Source organism: Nicotiana attenuata, chromosome 6 (genome assembly GCF_001879085.1).
Source record: "Nicotiana attenuata strain UT chromosome 6, NIATTr2, whole genome shotgun sequence".
NCBI lineage: Eukaryota > Viridiplantae > Streptophyta > Magnoliopsida > Solanales > Solanaceae > Nicotiana > Nicotiana attenuata.
Window position 1 is genome coordinate 44,542,903 of NC_031994.1, and position 21,460 is coordinate 44,564,362.

General features: G+C 36.1%; 1 protein-coding gene and 1 non-coding gene across 4 annotated transcripts; one reads left to right on the forward strand and one right to left on the reverse strand.

Moving 5' to 3' along the window:
• TRNAA-UGC lies at window positions 4,022-4,094 on the forward strand. The gene has a single exon. It is a non-coding gene; the product is annotated as a tRNA-Ala (tRNA).
• LOC109226911 lies at window positions 9,283-11,858 on the reverse strand. 3 transcript variants are annotated; one of them, XM_019391826.1, is made up of 6 exons: window positions 11,765-11,858; window positions 11,417-11,610; window positions 11,107-11,179; window positions 10,693-10,842; window positions 10,197-10,397; window positions 9,283-9,586 (listed from the first exon to the last, which is right to left on the reverse strand). In XM_019391826.1, the coding sequence occupies exons 1-6, from the start codon at window positions 11,837-11,839 to the stop codon at window positions 9,476-9,478; spliced, it is 804 nt and encodes a 267-aa protein (XP_019247371.1). In that variant the 5' UTR covers window positions 11,840-11,858; the 3' UTR covers window positions 9,283-9,475. The 3 variants fall into 3 exon arrangements, with proteins under 3 accessions (XP_019247371.1, XP_019247372.1, XP_019247373.1); XM_019391827.1 differs by having other exon boundaries at window positions 11,107-11,193; window positions 11,452-11,610; window positions 11,765-11,854; XM_019391828.1 differs by having other exon boundaries at window positions 11,728-11,796.

The following is a 21,460-nucleotide window of genomic DNA, read 5'->3' on the forward strand; positions in this document are numbered from 1 at the left end:
TATATATATGACGTGGCTCAGTCCCGTCTTTGTACAGTTGTATTTCCATTAGAGGTCTGTAGACAGTATGTCTAGCTGGGTTGTATGTGGGCTTGTCGGCTTTCAGTTTTGGATGTATAGTTGTCTATAGCAGCCTTGGCGGCTCGCCCACTATATTCTGCATGTATACGTACATATGCCTTGTTGGCAGGTTTCCTTCATGTATATTATTTTCGTAATTCAGTAGATGTTATTCAGGTTCATATCTTAGATGCATGCTTAGGGGTGTTTGACAGGTAGGACTCAGGCACCCGTCGCAGCCCATCGGTTTGGGTCGTGACACATGCATATTGTTTTACCCCTGTGGAAACATGAAGATTTTCAATCTTCCAATCATTTATAGTCCCAATATGATAGCCATTTGTATTAGTAAACTTCATATTTACTATATCATATGTTTTGACCATAATCATATAATATGAATGACATATTTGTATATAAGCTCTTCGAGAGCCTTCATTTATTATCCACAATCTAATATTTATTGGACACTACGGGGGCATATGTCTTCTAGACAAACAGATAGCTCTTCGGGAGCTTTTGATAAATTTTGTACTGCCAAATATTGCTTAAACGCTTTTGGTGTCGTGAGAGAAAATCATAATCAAATAGATAATACAAAGCCAATTCTAAATTTATAAATGACGAAAATTAAGAATTTTAATATTCTACCACTAACTATGTGACAAATATCTCTTTCAAGGAGAAATACCATTAACATCTGAATATTTTGTATCAATGCGGCAACCACATAGTCATTGCATCCTTTAAGAAAAGATACACGAGTTGTTATTTCCTTCGGGGAACTCAATAACTAACCATAATATACTAATGTGGTTGGTAGTAGAAAGCACTTTACAAGAATGCTTCTGCCTTGGAATGATATTTAATAAAATTATCCAAGATGTTTTACGTACAATAGGTACGTGCGGCAATAATTTTTATGCCACAAAATAATATTTATATCCTCTGTTATTCTAGCTCTTCAGGAGGTTAGTTGTGGTTTTTCTTCATTCACTCCAGGGAATAAAAATGTGTTTAAAAATAACTTTGAATAGCTCATTTTGTTGTTTAAGCACAGAAAGACACACTTTCATAATATTTTCCTACTTCAGGAGGAAATTTCAATTGTGTTACTTCTTCAGGAGCAAATTTAAAATACGAAATATTGAGTATATATTCTCTCAATCATATTACCTCATCTGGAGGTGAATTATAATATATTTACATCAAGTGCGCGTTCATATTTACGAGCTTTAGTAATATTATCACATTCACTTCAGGGAATGGATTAATATTTATCAAAAGTTCTCATCCTTCAAGGAACGGAACATAATTATCTGAATGTGCATTAATCACACTAAATTATGTGATGTCTTAGAACCTCTTTTACGATTATACTACTTCAGGAGCAAATGAGGCATGTATGTAATACAGAGAATATTTCTCTACCTTATCTTCAATTGTAACCATAGAAAGCCTAAATTATCACTTCTGGTGGTTACCAAAATTTAGTTACAATGAGATATGCGATAACCACTTCTGGTGGTTGTATATTTCTTGCAAACTCTGCTGGAGTTTAAGTGGATCTAACAATGTTATCCACTTTGTAATCCTTTATTAAAATAATTAGGAAGAAAACAAATACCAAAATAGGTATTGTATACGTAATATATAACCAAGCAATATTAAAATATAAGCAAAAGGCTCAAATTAATTTACGCAAATTTGGCCACTCCAGAGGTAAGTGACATCTACATCACTACTGCCAAAAAGAAAAACTCACCACCTCAAGGATATAATCTGCCTTATGATATGCTTGGAATGAACAATATCTAACCACGGATGAAAGAGCATCGCCTTACATCGTAGATGAACACTGAAATAGAAAGTAAATTCGAAGTAAGTGCTCAAAATGGCAGAGTCTCGTGCTGATAACGTATTATAAAATAAAGACTATAAACTAAAGACGAGTATAGAGAGAAACTGATGTATTATTCAATTTCAAACTAATGTACATAATGAACTGAAATCTCCTCTATTTATAGAAGAAATGAAGCTGCTGTGTAAGCTGCTCGTAAGCTGCTACTGCAAGCTGTTGTGTAAGCTGCTACTGCAAGCTGCTGTGTAAGCTACTTGTAAGCTGCTACTGTACCAGATATAGATAATCTTCTACCGGGGATAATATTTATCCATAACGGAGTACCGAAATGATAAGTTTCTTCGGGAAGCTTATTTCCATCGGGAGCCCATACGGATAAGCTTCTTCAGGAAGCTTATTTACTACGGAGTACTAAATGAACATCCATAATATTATATAATATAACATCTATGAAATGATAAGAATTTTTTTGTATTACTTTATGTGAAATAGAATATAAAACAAAAATATGCATATTAAATAATTCGTGATTTAAACTAACAAATAACAAAAATATCTCTTTATCCTAGTTCTACTATTAGACCCTTTTTCTATTTTTTATTTTATTTTATACTATTACCAGATATCTGCTTGTTTGCCTAATTTCTTTTTTTTTTTTTGTAAACAAATATTATTTGAATAAAAAATATATTATATAATGTGGGACTAATTCTTAATATAATAAACCGAGCATTCAAAAAGAATTAATTTGTACATAACTAATATTTGCATAATTAATATCTTGTAAATTTAATTCTTGCATAACTAATAAATAACTAATAAATGCATAACTTAATCCCTACATAACTAATATTTATAACTTAATCCCCATATAACTTATCTCTAAACAAAATGATCTCATACAGTATTAAGTACTAATGTTGCATTTTTGCATTATTTTTAGGGGAGGGTGCCCCTTGCTAAGATTAATAAGGACTGACTTTTGCTCTTTCTTATTTTTATTTGTACTATTTCGATTGTTTTATTATGTAAGCCCGTATATAAACTATTGGGTTGATTTAACCAAAGAAAAATAAGTTTTTTGAATAACCATAAGCTATTTATTCAAGTCGAACGAGGAGTCGTACAGGAGGGTGCATAAAAGTTTACATGACCACTAGAGTGAGCTGCATGGATTGGACCGTAATGCCTTGAACTTTTCTTATTCTATTGTTATTATATCTTGTTCTAGATAGTGATGTTGTATTATTTGGCGATAGTAATGTATAATTTGCACTATCAGTCCTCGAAGTTGTATTTGGATACTTCATACTTATTTAGAGTTATATTATGATATTATCCATGTTAACTTGCTTATGTCTCTATAGTGTCAAAATTTGTTAGTTATGGTTGTTAGTTCGTCTTGCGGTTTAAAGTTAGATGTCATCACGATCTTGGTAAGAATTTGAATTGTGCTATTCTCTAAACCACCTTCATTGTATGGATGTTATCTTCTTTTCAAGTAGGTTTGGATACTGAACTGAGCGAACGGATCTCCGCTAAGCACATTTGTATTTTATCGATTCATTTTTTCGGATTTCGATCAAATCACAACTCAATTCGACTTGATTTGATCAAAATTCAAGTTTGAATTTTGGCTCAACCGAGTCGTATAATCAAGTAATAAGTAAATTACTAGTATTTAACACAATTGTTTATAGCTTTGTTTACTGTACTAAATAGTAATTAATTATGTACTTGTTTATTAATATACCTAAACTTTTAATCGTATTGACTCTTGTAGATTCCATTATAAATTATTGTTGGAACTGTATATGAATATTCAAGTTAAGAAAACTTTTGTTTAGTCATCCCATTCCAGTTTATGCAATAGTATTTGATTGGGCATGTAATTTAAGAAAAAATGGATGATTTTTCAAACTTATGGTCTAAAAAAAAGATGTAGATATTTGTGTTGTTATAAATATCTCATTTAGGTTAAAATAAAAAATTTAGAGTTAAATTTAATTTCTAATTCTAAATATAGCAAAAATGTGTTTTTTCTTTTAACAAGCAAAATAGAAAATCTAAGACAAAGCCAGAGGAATGACTTAACCAACAGGGGATGTAGCTCAAATGGTAGAGCGCTCGCTTTGCATGCGAGAGGCACGGGGTTCGATCCCCCGCATCTCCAAATCATCTTTTTTACTCTTTATTTTACGGCGCAGAGTCTTTTGGCATTTTTATGAAACATAACACTTTGTAGTGCATTTTCCAACAAGTCAGACGTAACCTGGAAAGTTATTAGTTCGATACATCAAAATTCATAAACAAACATAGAACTCAAATGGCCTTTCGAATTATATTGTGATCAAGCATTGATAACTACATAGACGAAATTGCTCAAATTAAAATACGATGGGAAAAGAGTTTCATTCTAAAATTATAAAAGATTTTATCTGATTGAAACTTTAGTGTGAAATGATCAAAATCAACAATAATTTTTGACTGATAAAGAACAATAACAACAATTGTTTGACCAAAATTATAACACCTTTTTGTTAAACCAATTTGCGGGTAAATCCTAGTTCAGGATAATTAATTGTAGATCTGAGACGGATAACATAAACGGAAGATGTAGTTGAACGTGAATGTTGGCAGTGATTATGACCGGATATAATAATATGTAAAAAGATCATGCATTAAATAACATTAAATAACAATAAATATAAATAGAGGAGAAGATTCACCCAATATTGAAGAGGGTGAAAGATTCTTTCCCCTGACAATGAAGAATGACGCGAGTGTTAGAAAATATTACACACTTTCTTAGATCTGATGGAAATAACAATAGAATAGTTCACAAAAAGGTGGAATCTCTACAAAAAGTACTTCTTTGTATTTTCTGAGTGCTTATCCTTTTACAAATGTTCTTCTCAAAAATCCGAAAAATCCCCCCCCCCCCCGTCCCACCTCCTCTTCTCTCTATCTCTCTTACTATATATCGCTGTGTGGGATATTTCCAAAAAAATCCTAAACGTACAACAGAGAGAATATTCAAGGAAATATTCCTTTTGAAAGTCCCAAGGCCATACTAGCCATTATTTCTGTTTCCGCTACTCGACTTCGGCCAGATGAGCCATACGACGGCTCATTCTTGTTAACCACTGTTCGACCTCGACCAGACCGCCTATAATGAGTTACCGTCGTCATGATAGTCACTTCTTCATACCAAATTTCCTCGGTCGAATTTTGACCCATACAGTTAGTCCCTCCGCTTATCGAGGTCATCTTTTGATCGGCCTTGATGAGTGGACTTTACTAGCAGCAGGATTGAGAAATTTGGATGGGGAGGTCGAGTAGTGGTAGTCGTGGCCGAGAGGGTGACGGGACGCTTTGAGACCTGTGCTTAATGATGCTAGTTCAGAATGATGTCATAGCCTCATGCGTCATAATTACGCATCTTCCCGATACGTTGCATCGTTTCCTGTGCCCCTGTCGTTTCGAGCGTTTGACGGTTACTTTTCTCGATTTGTGTGCCGGTGTTCCCTATAAATAAAGGGTGAACCTTTTGAACGAAACTTTACACCTTTCAGTCTCTAGAACTTGCATATCTTCCTCTCTTGTTCTTTCTCAGCTTCCACCTTCTGCAACTTTCGCCATTGCTATTTCTTTTTCACTTTCGATCCTTTCGCTTATATACAGTCATAAGAATGGCTAGTGCATCCTCCAATTCCGAGGAGATTCTTAGACCGAACCCACTGTCAGTGGCCATGCCCGCTCGTGATGAAGGGAAGGCCATTGTTACAGAGGACGATAGCTTCCCCACAGTGGAGGAGATCGTTCCCCGTAATGACAGGGCCAGGTTGGATTTCTCGAATTCACCTGCGGATGATCCTAAGCCCGTAAAGTCTGAAATGGGAGCGGCCCATCTTGCCGCGCTAGGGCCAAGTACGACATCCCAGCTCACATCGATCTGATCCCAGCTGGGAGCGATGTGATCCATATTCATCATCCCGGGTATTGCGTTTTTTATGTGTACCCGTTTCAAGCGGGTTATTCTCTTCCTCTTCCTCCATTAGCGAAGGATTTTGCTGCTATTACAGTATCTGTCTTGCCTAGCTCTTTCCCTGTATTTATAAACTTTTCATTATGTTGATAAAGTACGCGGAGTTGGCCAACCGTGGAATTTCTATTCGCCATTTGCTACATCTTTTCGCACCAAGCTTTCATCGGGGCATGATGATACATCTTCGCCATCGTGGGTACAAGGGACTGGTGGTGAAAATGGACGATAAGACCAATCGTAAAATTTGGGTCAACTTTTTTTACGTCAAAACTGAGCACGTGGTGGCGAACCCTAGCAGATTCCCCGAGGAGTGGAACTTCGCCCGTAAGTATTTTTGCTAACTGATCATTTGTTGTCTTCCTTTGGCGACTTAATCATTCTTTTGTGGTGCAGCCGAGAAGGTGCCTCCCACGTTGGTCGCCGATATTCGCGATTGGGTGGCTCAAATTTTACCCCACATGGTGGGGATCCGTAAGTGGTCACCATTTAACAAGAATTTGGGTGTAAACCTTTTTCGATCTGTAAGTCAAGTTTCGATATTTAGTCGCTTCGACCTTGATATCGTTTATCTTTTTCACTTACGTAGTTTTTCCTTGCTGTTAGGTCGAAGGGTTCCGAAGAAAGCGAAGGCTCCCACCCCTGTTTTTCGTTAATTGGGTACCACGACCGGGTCTTGATCCGCTGTGACTGTAGGCGAGTCTGCACAGACTGCTGTTTCTTCTAAGGTCCCAGCTCCGTGTCGGCCTGGTGCATCTGCCCCATCAACGGGGATTCCGACTTCTTCTTTACTGCATTTGGTAGACGAGTCATCGCCGAGCGATGAGGAAGCGCTTCCGTCAGAAAGGCGGCGAGTAGAGGTTGGCGGCTAGGTAGCAGGGGGCGAACGACCAACGAAGGGTGAGCGCGAGCTGATCGTGCCTGTACTTGAGGTCGGCGTGGCTTCGAATGCTGAGATTTCGGTTCCAGACGCAGAGATTTCTCCCTTACCAGAGGTAGCCACGGTCGCACCGAGGAGTCCATCGATGTCCGACCCGGTCGACATTCCTTCCTCTGCCGTGGAGAGGGAAAAAGGTGTGATCGTAGATGATTCTAAATCCGGTTCTGACGTAGACCCCGAAGAGGAGAATATGTTCGATGAGGAGTTTACTCGGGTAGAGGTGGGAACGGATGGGTCTTCTCATTCGATCGTCATCCTTTCGACTCCAGCCTATTGACCAACACAGAGAGCGTGGTCCCTCTTTGCTCTGGCACCGAGAACAAGACTCTACAGTCTTTTAAGGACGCCGATCTGTCGTTGAGCGTATCTGGAATGGCTTTGCGGGTGAGTTGGTATCCTTGTTTTTGTTCTCGTACCTCACATCTTTTCTCCTTTTTATTCTTACCGACTCTTCTTGGCTTTTTTTCTCTTTAGACTCTTATTTTGGGGATAGAGAGTGCCCGCCGAGAGGAGAAGCGGAAGGCGGTTTTCAAGAAGATGGTTTTGAAGTATCATCGGTATCGTGACAAGTACCGTGCGATGCGTGGCCGGTTTGGTGCGGATGGTAATTTCCAGTCCCTTAGAGATGAGTTGGGGCAAAAGGATGATGAGCTCGTAAGGGTCATCGGCAGATGCAGTGAGATCGAGGGATTGCTTAGAGTAAAGGAGGATGAGCTCGAGGTGAGCAAAGGGGTCGTGTCTTAGTGTGTCGACCTTCAAGATCAAGTGGCATCTTTGCAGGCTGAGCTTGAGCAGAGCTCGACCAGAGCTAACGGTTTGAGTGACAAGTTGATCGAGATAGTGACAGAGATGGAGAAGGCCGAGGAGGCCAGGATGACGACTTTGGCGTAGGTGGCGACATTAGAGGAGGTCATTCGCGTGCTTAGATCTGAACGGGTGAGTGAAGCGGAAACGACCGTGCTAAGGGAGGCACGTCTTGAAGAGATAATTGGTGGGCTCAAGAGAGATATTTTGAGCCTTAGTGATCAATTTGCCGCTCTTGAGGCCGAGAAGGCGCGACTGTTAGCTCGACCGTCCTCCTCTCATACATTTGCTTTCCCTGACGTTTCGCGGCACTTATACGAGATGTGGATCCATGCCGAGGCTCATTCTGTTCCCGCTACTCGACTTCGGCACAAATGAGCCACACAGCGGCTCATTCTTGTTAACCACTGTTCGACCTCGACCAGACCACCTATAATGAGTTACCGTCGTCATGATAGTCACTTCTTCATACCTAATTTTCTCGGTCAATTTTTGACCCATACAACAATAAATCCAGTGAATTCCAACAAGTAAGGTTTAGAAGGGTAAGATGAATACAACCATATTCTGGGAGCACAGAAACTCCGTTTTCGATAGTTCCTCGGTTATAGTCAGGGGCGGCTCTAAAGGCTTGGTAGTGAGGGCGTTGCCTTAGGCCTCCAAAATTTAAATTATTATTCTTCTTCTTCTTCTTCTTCTTCTTCTTATTATTATTATTATTATTATTATTATTATTATTATTATTATTATTATTATATAAATAGTTAGTATTAAGAAAGTGTTACAGTATATTTTTTGTTATTTGATTGAGGTTATTTTATATCAAAGAATTCATAAATTATGATAATTTTCTTCACTGATTAATTAGTTTATTTGCTTCAGTCCTCAATTTTAATTTTATCTTTTTTATATAGGAATTAAGTTATATATATCGACAACATAATGAATTTCTTTTACAATGTTCTCTCAATCTGCATGAACACAAGCATTTAAGCACCGATTTTCTTTTAATGTAATTCGACATATTATATTAGGTAATTTATAATTTATTTTAGATGTTCACCAATAAGTGCTACTTAGTAGAATGAACTATAATTATCGTTTAAATTGATCATAAGGAGTAAATATTTTTGACACCGTTAATTCTCAAAACTTAAGCTATTACATTATGTACGTTTATTTCTTTTTCTTGTTTGTGATGATAGCCAAATAAAAATTTGTGGTCCTCTACATATGATAGTCCACCACTTTATCTTTTGACCTCTTCTCCCCCCCCCCCCCCCCCCCCCTTTTTTTTTTTTGAAATTTGCTTATTTTTATCTTAAATGATTAATTTATAATTCAGAAAATAAATTTTGTTGTTAGTGTAAATATTTTATAAAATAAATTTAAGTGCCTCTCAATATAATTTCGTTTTACGCTACAGATCCATTGAGCCGTCCCTGGTTATAGTAATTCTTTCCGCACTATATATTCCCTTTCCCCACTTATAAACATTTTATTAATAGTACTAGTTCTTTCCCCACTGTATAATCACTTTCCTTAAAAAGACGAAAAATGAGGAGACGAGTGTGCTTGTAAGTAGTAATCTTACTTCGTGCTTGCCTTTGCGTACACGATATCACTAATTAACAAAGTATACACCAATAATGTTTATTGTTAGCTTGATTAGTTGAATAAATACAAAAGGCCACGAAAAGGAAAATTCACATCGAACTAGGTGTTTATCTTATTTTCAGTCTTGTCCTTCAATGAAAAGTCTAACTTATTGTGGAGGCGGAATATTTTTGTAGTTTTCCTTCTTGAATTTAGTGTAATCGGCGAGCAGATTATCTCTTACTTTATGCTGCATACTCTCCGCCATATTATTCATAACCTGTTATAGCAATATACAAGGCAAAGTTAAAAAGATCACTTGCTAGTAGTCCTTACTAAATTAATGTTCTAAAATACAGGAAGACCTTTTATCTTCTAAGCAGCGTCCAAAAATTTCAGAGATTAAAAAAAAAGGGATCTTTACCCAAATAGGCAGATGGATTCTCTGTTTACTTATACTCATATTATATACTATGAATTACAGTACATATATTATACATATATTATACATCTGTCGTCTATTCTTATTTTAAGTGGTTGGATGAGCGATTATTTAGGTTCAGCGGCGGATCTAGAGTATAATATATGGGTTCTCGGGAACCCAGGTACTTTTGCATAGACCCTGTATTTTTGTTAAAAAAATTATTAAATATCTATAAACATGTATTTGTGAACCCAGTTATTATTGTATATTATTTTGAGATTGCGACAGGAACCCATAAACTTAAAATCCTCCATTCGCCTCAGTTTAGGTTAATTCTTGTAAAAAAATAGTACTAAGATATCACGTGTCAATTTCAATCGATGACGTAAAGCAATTTTCGAAGTAGAATTATTTTATGCATGGTGTAAAATTCTACTATAAGTAGTTGAAAATTGTAGTTTCTAACCGATTGAGTAACATGTTGATGAACATGTGGAGGAACCAAAGCAAGCATAGGAGGCGGAGCGAAGCTAAGGCTCATATTGAAATGACCTTTGATCCTGCTTCTTGCTCCTCTTCTATCTGGGTAAAGTGCTCCTTCCATATTAATCCTGAATTCTGATGGTTTATTTTTCCCCTCTGTTAACCCTTCTAGATCCCATTTTATCTGCATATATAGCAAATTAACCACAAGTAATTATGTACTTAAAAAAGGGCAGCCTCGTGCACTAAGCTCCCGCTATGCACGGAGTCCGGGGAAGGACCAGACCACAAGGGTCTATTGTACGCAGTCTTATCTTGCATTTAATAGGCTGTTTCCACGACTTGAACCCGTGACTTTCTGGCCACATGGCAGCAACTTTACCAGTTACGTCAAGGCTCCTATTCTAATCATGTACTTACAAAGATAAAATTTAGATTCTCGATCGAGTATATGCAATTCGAAGTATATATGTACTTACAATTTTCAGCTCGAGAACAGTAGAGGTATTGGTGGGAACGCCAGAAGGGTATTCTTTTCCTTTAGTTTTGTATCGAATTCTCATATTAACAACAGGCCAGGCTGTGAGGAATAAAAAGGCTATTGGTTCCATTCGGATTCTCCATTCCTCCTGCACCATATATATTTGTTTTAGTATAGCACATAGTATATAGAAGTTTTTTTTTTTTTTTTAATTTCACATTAACGAATAAATTCTCGATATATATCAAGCTGAAAACAAGATTCAAGTACAAGAAAGGCAGTTTGTATGTTAATTAGCTTTGTAACTATCATATGGGAAGAGTAATAAATCATGTTTTTAGTAGATATGAACCAAAATATAATTACGTGCTAACTAAAAAGAAGAGTAGTACTAGTAGTAGTATTTAATTACCTCGTTAACACGTTGGGTTCCTCTGTTCTCTGGAAATATGGCTTTGAAAACTCTGGGCTTGTCCTCCATGTACCTGTCGAAAGAAGCCTGCAGCCACCCATTATTCAGGTAATACTACGTACGTACTGCTTTACTACTACAATATATATATATATATATATCTATCAGCACGCGCATGCAGATCTATAGTAGATTATTGTTTTCTAATCGAATTATATATACACGTGTAAAAAAAGATATGCGTGTAATAAGATCACACATTCATTTTGAACTGATAATTAACTCTAGGTTCTGAACACATAAATCATACCAAGAAAAGAATAAAGAACTGAGTGCAGTGCGTACATGAGGGGATTCATAGAGGGGCATATCAGCTAGAATGGTGACTTGTGAAGTGTATGTCTGCTGCGCGTTTATGGTAAAGCTTGAATATTTTTGCTTTTTTGTTGCACTCAAAGCCAAATTCCTCCCTCTGTAATATTGCAAATCTCTACTTCTGCCTCTCTGCAACAAGTTATTTACGCTAAGATGTGAACATGAGGGAACTGCCACTGCCATCTTGATATAGTAGAAGTAATTATTATTGATTCGATGAGTTCTCTATTTAATTCCTTTATGTACCTCTTTCAATTCTTTCTTTTAGAATTCGGCTAATTACCTTTGCTTTCACCAAACTCAAACTTGTGAAGTCATGAAATGACAGGACCACGTAGATGTAGAGTATATAACACATGAAAGCAAGTGAATCCTCTGCGTGGAAGTTTAGGACTATTGAATAATCCCACAACCTAATTATCTACTATTTGTTTGCCCGCATTTCGAAAGACGTCAAATGCGTATTTCACATGGTATGGACCGTCCTGTTGGGATGTTGTCCTTGTCAAGGCTTTTGATCTTACGACGCATTTACTTTTATTGTGTCACCGACCTAAATTACAGCTTGTTTGGCCAAGCTTTTGGTATGTGTTTGGCCAAAATGTATAAGTGTTTTTGTACAGCAACAAAAGCAAAATTAGTTTTTCTGGTTTGGTAAGAAGAGCTTCTTCTAAGAAGAAAATTAATTTCTTTAAAACAAAAGTATTCGTAATATAAATTTTGTATTTTTTAAATTATTCTTTATTAGTTTAACTTTTTCTTTTTATTCCTACTATCCTTTTCGTCTTTTTTATTTATTCTATTTTTATCGTATTTTTATTTTCCTTCTTCTATTTTTTATTTTTTAAAATAGTCTCTCTAATATCAATACATCTCTTTTTCTTATATAGGAATTTTGAAGCATATTTTCAATTTATATTAAATGATTGTATTTTAATATATTTAAATTATTACGTAAACAATAAATAATATCGGACACTCAATATTACTGCTTTAGATAAACGACAGATTTAAAAAATCTCGCGAATTGACTTGGGTTACAAGTGTGGTTCTGGCCGTATTAACCGCATCTTTTGGTGTAACTGGTTATTCCTTACCTTGGGAGTTGGTTATTGGGCAGTGAAAATAGTAACAAGTGTCCCTGACGCTATTCCTGTAATAGGATCACCCTTGTTGAATTATTGCGCCGTCAATTCCTTTGAGTTTCATTCTTGCGACCGTACTCCCCAGGCGGGATACTTAACGCGTTAGCTACGACACTGCACGGGTCGATACGCACAACGCCTAGTATCCATTGTTTACAACTAGGACTACGGGGGTATCTAATCCCATTCGCTTCCCTAGCTTTCGACTATATTCTGTATTGATTAAAAAATTTAATATATATTTTTATTTTATATTTTATATCTTAATTAAAAATAAAATATTAATTAAATTATTTTATATTAACAATTATTTATATATTTTTCTCTTTTAAATAATATTGACTCAAAAGTAATTTATGAGAGATTGGCCAAACGCAACTTGCTTATCAAAAATTTCAAAAAGCATTTTTCAAATGAATTGGCCAAACAAATTACAACTTTCCAAAAATACTTTAGAGCCAAAGCACTTTTCAAAATCAGAAAATTTTGATAGCTTGGCCAACTAAGCTCTTAATTAGTTGGAATAAACTTCCCCTTGTCTCATTAATGACGTAATCTATCTATATAGAATATGATAAGCAAATCACTATGATGATGCCAAGTGTCACAACAAAAATTCAACAAATGTCAATTTAGGATAAAATTAGTTAGGTTAGTTAATAATTTGTTACTCGTTTTGAATTTGAATTTAAATAATTAAATATCTATATATTTTTAAGGAAACTATCTATCTATATAGAATAGGAGAAGCAAATCAATGTGATGATGCCAAATATCACAACAAGATTCAACAAGTGTCAAAATTTAGGATAAAATTAGTTAGGTTAGTCAAGAATTAGTTAGGCCTTTTGAGTTTCAATTTAAAATAATAAAATATCTATATATTTTTCAGGAAACTACTATAAAAAAAAGGGAAAAATATATAAATATAACTTCAATGTTGTGACGACCCAAAGGGTCATCACCTGTTTTCTTATTCATTCCGTGCTTCCGAGGCCTCGAAAACCTCATTTAGGGTTGCCTCGAATTGTGTGCGCAGTCCGGGCGCGTAGCCGGAAAGCTTAAATATGAATTATGTGTGAAAAATGCTAAATTTTGATATTAATATGGTTAAAGTTGACTTTGGTCAACATTTTGGATAAATGGACCCGGACCGTGATTTGACGGTCCCGGAGGGTCCGTAGAAAAATATGGGACTTGGGCGTATGCCCGGAATCGAATTCCGAGATCCCAAGCCCGAGAAATGAATTTTTGTGTGAAATTGTTTTCTGAAATTAATTAAGGAAAATGAAAAAGAAATTTGATCAGAAGACTATGGTATCGGGCTCGTATTTTGGTTCCGACGCCCGGTACAAGTCTTATATGTGATGTAAGCGCTTTCTGTAAAATTTGGTTGAAAACGGACGTCGTTTGATGTGTTTCGGACTCGAAATGGAAATTTGATGCTTTATGAACATTTCAAAGAAAAACATGAGTTTTGAGGCTTGATTCTATGTATACGATGTTATTTTGGCAATTTGATCGCACGAGTAAGTCCGTAGGATGTTTTTGAGGTTGTGTGCATATTTGGTTTGGAGTTAGCAAATGCGAACTTAAATGTCGCAATTCCCAAGCCTGCTGGGTTCGTAATTGCGAACCCATGTTCGCATTTTCCATATCTGAGGCCTGCAATTTTTCATACTTAGACGAATTTTCAACCCATTTCTTCATTCTTTCAAGCTCAAACACTCCATAGGCGATTTTCCAAGAAACGTATCTTCTCCAAATCATTTGTAAGTCAACTTTTACTTAACTTCTTCAATCTTTAACATCATTAAACATGTTTTCATCTTAAAATCAAGGATTTTCATGGGTGAAAATGGGGATTTTGGGTAGAACTTAGGTTTTCTTAAAATTGGGGATTTGGACCTCAATTTGAGGTCCGATTTCAAAACTAATCATAGATACGAACTCGTGGGGGAATGGGTAACCGGGCTTTGGTTCGAACCTCGGGTTTTGACCACGTGGGCCCGGGGGCGTTTTGGGAATTTTTGAGCAAAACTTTGAGAAATTCATTTTCATGCATTCAAATTGATTCAATTAGCATTTGTTGATCCATTCAAGTAATTTGTGACTAGATTCGAGCGGTTTGGTGGTGAATTCGAGGGGTAAAGCTATACTAGAGGCTTGAGTTGAGTTTGGAGCATTTGAGGTAAGTGTTTGATCTAACTTTGGCTGGAGGGAATAGGATTAGAGTATTGTTTGCTAGTTGCTAATTGTCGAGTACGGTGTATAGGCATGGTGACGAGTATCTATACACTGGTGTCTAGCATGACCGTGAGTCCTCATTTGTGCTTATTCTAATTTTGTTGTGATTCTTCCTTGGGAAATTGATGATTTCTATATAATGTGAAGAGTATGAGAAAGAATTGTGATTATTCCCTTGCCGGGCTATATTCGTATAGTGATTATCTCCCTTGCCAGGATATGAAGGTTATTGTTGTTGATCCCTTGCCGGGATTTAACTGTTTGATTGTGTTTCCCTTGCCTGGACTTCTATTACTGTTTGTCTATCCCCTCGCCCCCATTGGTTGTGATTGTTGCTTGGGTGAGGAAGAGTGATAAAGCACGAAGGTTGATGCCGTGCACGATTTATGTTGAGGATTATTAATGCACGAGGGAACATTCTGTGCCATGTCTTGATTATTAATGCACGAAGGAACATTCCGTGCCATGTTTTGATTATTAATGCACGAAGGAACATTCCGTGCATGTTTTGATTATTAATGCACGAAGGGACATTCCGTGCCATATTTTGATTATTAATGTTACGAAGGGACATTCCGTGCCATGTTTTGATTATTACTCTCGTTGACTATTGTAGTTATGCCGTTACATTCCTTATTTATTGATTTTGTATTTTATACTATTACAGCCCCTACAACATGTTCCCCCCCTCTTGACTGGTTAATTTCTGTATTCTTTTCCGTTGCAAATATATGTATTGAGCTGCACAAGTTTGTTTGGTAGTCCTGTCTAGCCTCGTCACTACTTCGCCGGGGTTAGGCCAGGCACTTACCAGCACATGGGGTCGGTTGTGCTGATGCTACACTTCTATGCTCTTTTGCACAGATCACGGAGCCGGAGCAGCTTTTGGACAGCAGTAGTTGATTGGGAGCTGACTTCAGTCCAGGGATTTCGAGGTAGCCTTGCTGACATCCGCATAGCCCGGAGTCTCTTCTATCTTTACTTTAGTTTGTTATCCTTTGTATCGGAATAAACAGAATTTGTTTTTATTCAGACGTTGTATTTAGCATTCTCTAGACGTTCATGAGTTCGTGACTCCAGTTCTTGGGTAGAGGATTCTGTTAAACTTCCGCATTTTCTTTCAGTTAGTTATATATTGAGACTTCCGCTTTATCATATTACGTTTTGATTTTATGAAATGATCGATAATTGCTAAAAGAAGTGAATTAATTTGGCTTGCCTAGCTCCTACTAGTAGGCGCCATCACGACTCCCGAGGGTGAAAAATCCGGGTCGTGACAAATGTAGAGATACATAAAATAATAAGACTAATTTGTTTGTTGAAATGAGAAAGTTTTTGAATAATAATTCATATGGTCATGCTATATGCTATATGGATAAGATAAAACTAAATACAAAAACATAAACAATAATTTCAAGAAACAAATAAAATATATAAAGATATAATTTAAATTCTTATATAGTAATGGATAATACAACTAGATAAGCAAGGAACAAGAAATAAACAAAATATAAATTCGTGTAAAAATATAAAATTATAAGACTTATAATTATAATTATGAAAGAAAAGTCGTACATATACACATAACTAAAATTATAACAAAAAACATTTATAAATGAAGAATGCTAAGAAAAAAAATTTCAAGCGGTAATGTAAAAATGTATATACTAATTAAATTTATAATGTATTTTAGTTAATAAATAGAACTCATAATTTCATAATAAAAAATACAAAAATATAAAAATACTATTAGGATATTACACATAAGATAAGAATATCATTTATGTAACACAAATTAATAATTATTAAAAATATTGATATATTTTTTATACAAATAATAAAAGGCTTATCTCTTTATATTTTTTATGAATTTAAAAGTATAATTTAGGTAAAAACAATTACATTAAATTTTTTAGTAAACTACAAATGAGAAAACTAATCAAATATTAAGTAGAAAAGAATATACCAAAAGTGGGGGATAAAGATAATTTTATGATATTTATATTTTTAATTAATTAAAAAATAAAAAATAAATAAATAACACTCAAAAAATTATTGGTGTAGAGATATATAAAATTATAAGACTAATTTATTTTTGAGATGAGAAAGTTTTTGAATAATGATTCATACGGTCACGCTATATGCTATATGGATAAGATAAAACTAAATACAAAAATATGAACAATAATTTTAAGAATAAATCAAATATATAAAGATATAATTTGACTTCTTATGTAGTAATGGATAATACAATTAGATAATCAAGAAACAAAAAATAAAAAATATAAATTTGTGAAAAAAATATAAGACTTGTAATTATAATTATGATAAAAAATCGTACATATACACATAACTAAAATTATAAAAAATTTATAAAGAAAGAATACTAAAAGAAAAAGGAATAGAATTTCAAACGATAGCGTAAAATGTGTATACTAATTAAATTTTTCATGTAAAAAATTTTAGTTAATAAATATAATTCAAAATTAAAGATACTAGTTGGATATTATACATAAGATAACCATATTATTTATGTAACATAAATTAATAATTATTAAAAATATTAGTAGGTTTTTTATACAAATAATAAAAGGCTTATCTCTTTCTACTGATGAATTTAAAATTATAATTTAGTAAAAAACATATTACATTATTTAAATTTTCAGCAAACTACAAATGAGAAAACTAATAAAATATTATAGTAGAAAAGAATGTACGAAAAGAGGGGGATAAAGATATTTTTATGATATTTATATTTTAAATTAGGTAAAAAATAAAAGATAAATAATAACACTCAAATAAATTATTGATAAATTTAGAATATGAAGAATTTTGAACAGTATAATATAAGTTTACAAATATAAAAATATTTGCAGAGTAAGAAAATATATACCTATATTATATTAAAAGAGAAGTAGTATCAAAATATTAAGCCAACTGACAAGTTAATAAAAACTCACACTAGTAAATGTATACATAGTACTAAGTACTTGCTGTTTGATCAAAAAGTTTTAAGCTTTTTGATAAACTAATTAATGATAAAATAGAGGGTGAATCCTAGTTAAATATTATAAATTCTAGACTTAATATTGGAGGATATAAGCGGGATAAGCATCGTTCGAGAATGTTGAATACCGGGTATGCACTGAATAATTATCAATAAATATTATGACATGAACATACAATAAATGTAGATAATGACAATAAATGTAATAAGAAGGAACTTATCACCCAGATGTTAGATGACTTGGGTGATTCTTTCTCCTGACAACAACGTGGATTGATGAAAAGTGAGGATGGATAAGGAATCTTTGGATCTAGCAAACAAAGAATGAAGAATGTACCTTGAGCAAAGTAGTCAGTGAACAAGACAATATTTGTATATTCTCCCCAGTCAACTTTTTACAAAGTGCTCTTATCAAGAAGTGTAGATCCCCCTTTTGTTCTCTATCTCTTCCTATTTATAAGGGATATTCCTAAAGAACCCTAAAAAGTACAACATAAGAAATATCCAAAGGAATATTCCTTATATCTATTGCTGAGTTATCCTACTGTTACTTCCTTGCTACATTCTCTTGACCTCGGCAATAATCCTCCTTGAGACGACTCCTCGCCGTTGTGCAGTGATCGACTTTTCCCTCGACCCTGTTTATATGCAGTTATCAGGCCACCCAAATTTAGACCAATATAGTTAGTCTCTCCGCTTGTTGGTCGTGATCTTGCACGTCCTCGATGAGCGGATCCGGTCTGCGTCTATTTAGAAGAATTTGATCGTGTTGATCGAGTCGGCTCGGCTGAGGTCAAAAGAGAATGGCGTAGCCAGCGGGCTGCGGTTGGTGTGACCTACGTGGGGTGACGTCATGGCCACACGCGTCATCATTACTTGTCTTCCCAATATAGTGTCTGTGCTTCTGCTGCTTTAATTTTGGTGCCATCGATGGTCTTTCGCTTCGATTCTTGTGCCGCATAACCCTATAAACAGATGGAGGGGGTTTCTTTTTCGAAGATTTTCATCATTTCTCATTTCGTATGTGTTTTATTTTCTTTGATCATCTTCTTCTTCAATCCTGCTTTCAATCTCTTGCAACCTCTTCAATTCCAGTCCCTAGTTTCTTGCCCAGTTGAATCTTTTTCTTCAGACTGTGTTGCTTTCGTTTCACCACGTGAATATTTCAGCATCCCCTCATATTCATGACGAAGTTTCTGATGTCACTCCTTTATCGGTGGGCCTTTCTCCCGGCGGTTAGGAATTCATAGTTGAAGAGGAAGAAAGATTTCCTATCGTGGAGGAGGTGGTCCCCAAGAACCCTTTGGTTAGACACGACTTCCCAAAGGAACCCGATGCCGCTCCTGCTCAGAAACTTTCTGAGACGGGATTGCCTCAAATTGCCGATCTCCAGACTATATATCGCATTCCTCTTCATGTCGAGATTGTTTCACCTGGAGGCGACATCGTAGAGGTTCATCAACCCTGATATTATGCTTTCTACGTCTATCCGTTATTAATCGGTTATTCTCTTCCTCTACCCCATTGGCAGAGGAATTTTGCCGATTTTACAACGTCTGTCACGACCCTAAAACCGAGCCGGTCGTGATGGCGCCTATCTTGAAACTAGGCCAGCCGACACAACTCCCTAATTTACCATTTAATCAATTACAATCATTTTTAATCCTTTAACTAATCAGATATCTCATAATGTAAGTCTAAATGAACAATGCGGAATAAATACACAAGTCCGACATCGGGGTGTCACAAGTCACGAGCATCTAACTATGGTCTGAATACAACTAAGAGTCTGAAAATATACTATAACAAGCTAAGGGAGATAAGAGAGAGAGAGCAGGGCTGCGAACGCCAGACAACTACCTTGCTAACTCCGATGACTCTGCCATTGAGCAATCAACACCCGCTACCGGGTTCAAAAATACGTGGATCTGCACACAAGGTGCAGAGATTAATGTGAGTAGGCCAACTCAGTATGTAATAAAAGTAAATGAAAGCTGAGCAGTAAGGAAACACGTAAGCCACGTCATAACGCTACAGCAAATGCAGTACATTTCCAAAGTAGTACAGAAATCGTTTATTCCATAAATCATGCTCAGTTTCAGTAAAACATTTTAAAACAACTTTCAATAGTTTCAAACGAGTGATAAAACAGTGAGTAAAAAAATGATAGAAATGTAAACAGCCCCTCGGGCAAAACATGTACCATAAACCGCCCCTCGGGCATAATATCATCAGAACTAGCCCCTCGGGCTACTTCACAATCACTCGTAATTAGCCCCTCGGGAATAACATGAATCAAGAACCGCCCCTCGGGCAACATAAATCAAGAACAGCCCCTCGGGCTTCAATATGAAACCACAACAGCCCCTCGGGCTACAACACATCACTCACACTGGGTACCCGCGCTCACTGGGGGTGTACAGACTCCGGGAGGGGCCCCTTACGGCCCAAGCGCAATAACAAGCCATCTCGTGGCATAATCAAACATGCTCTCGGCCTCATATCAATCACAAGCCACGTCGTGGCATAATAAATCAGGCCCTCGACCTCTCAAATATCACAAATCAGTACCACATGCTGCGACGCGCAGCCCGATTCCATGATATCCTCACAACACAGGCCCTTGGCCTCACTCAGTCAGATCTCACTCAAGCCCCTCGGACTGACAGTAAAACAAGTACTCGGCTCAAAATCATTTATGAAATCAAAAGGAGTGAATAAAAACCGAGTTATGAAAACCGTAAGAACATAGCATGACTGAGTGTGAACATTAAACCAAAATAGTGAGGAAAAACAGTAGTAAAAACCCCTAAGGGTCTGTGAGGCCCCGTGAAATTTTCACTCAAAGACCCGAAATCTCGTAGCGCCAAATTAGGAATATGTGTTAGAAGTTGTAAAATTCTTTGCGGTGAGCTCGCGAGCTGCAGTTCGGACCTTTTGGATTGATCTGTGCATTAAAAAGTTAAGGAATAATGTTTTTCAGTAAAGCGCATTTCTCGGTCCATCATGCGATCGCATAATAGCTATGCGGATGCATAGTCGCCGCAGAGTGAGACAGTTTGCTGGTATATTTTGAAGTCAACAATGCGGCCAATTATGCGATCGCATAATCAATATGCGGGCCACATAGTCATCGCATAACCTCCTTGGAATTTTGCGAGGGGAAATTCTGCGGTGCATTATGCTACCGCAGAACAGGTATGCGGACCGCATTCTTCCCGCATACCCGGGCAGATTGTTCATGTTTTGAGGACCATTTTGCGGTTCCTTTTGCGGGCCGCATGTCAATTATGCGATCGCATATGCGACCGCAGATTGTGTCGGGGCTCCTATTTTCTAACTTTTAAAACCCGACCCCATTCCGATAAAATCACCCTATTAGACCCTCCTGAGCTAATTTCTACCACATTTAGAGTGAGAGCAAGAGTTTTAGAGGGAGAAAGTGATTCCCACCAAGCCTGTACTCAATCCTTGCCCAAATTCTTGAAGATTACCAAGTAAAACTACTAGGCCTTTATCCTAAGAGGTAAGAACTTGTGCTATAACCCTTGATTTTGAAATTCTTACTAAAATAAGTAAT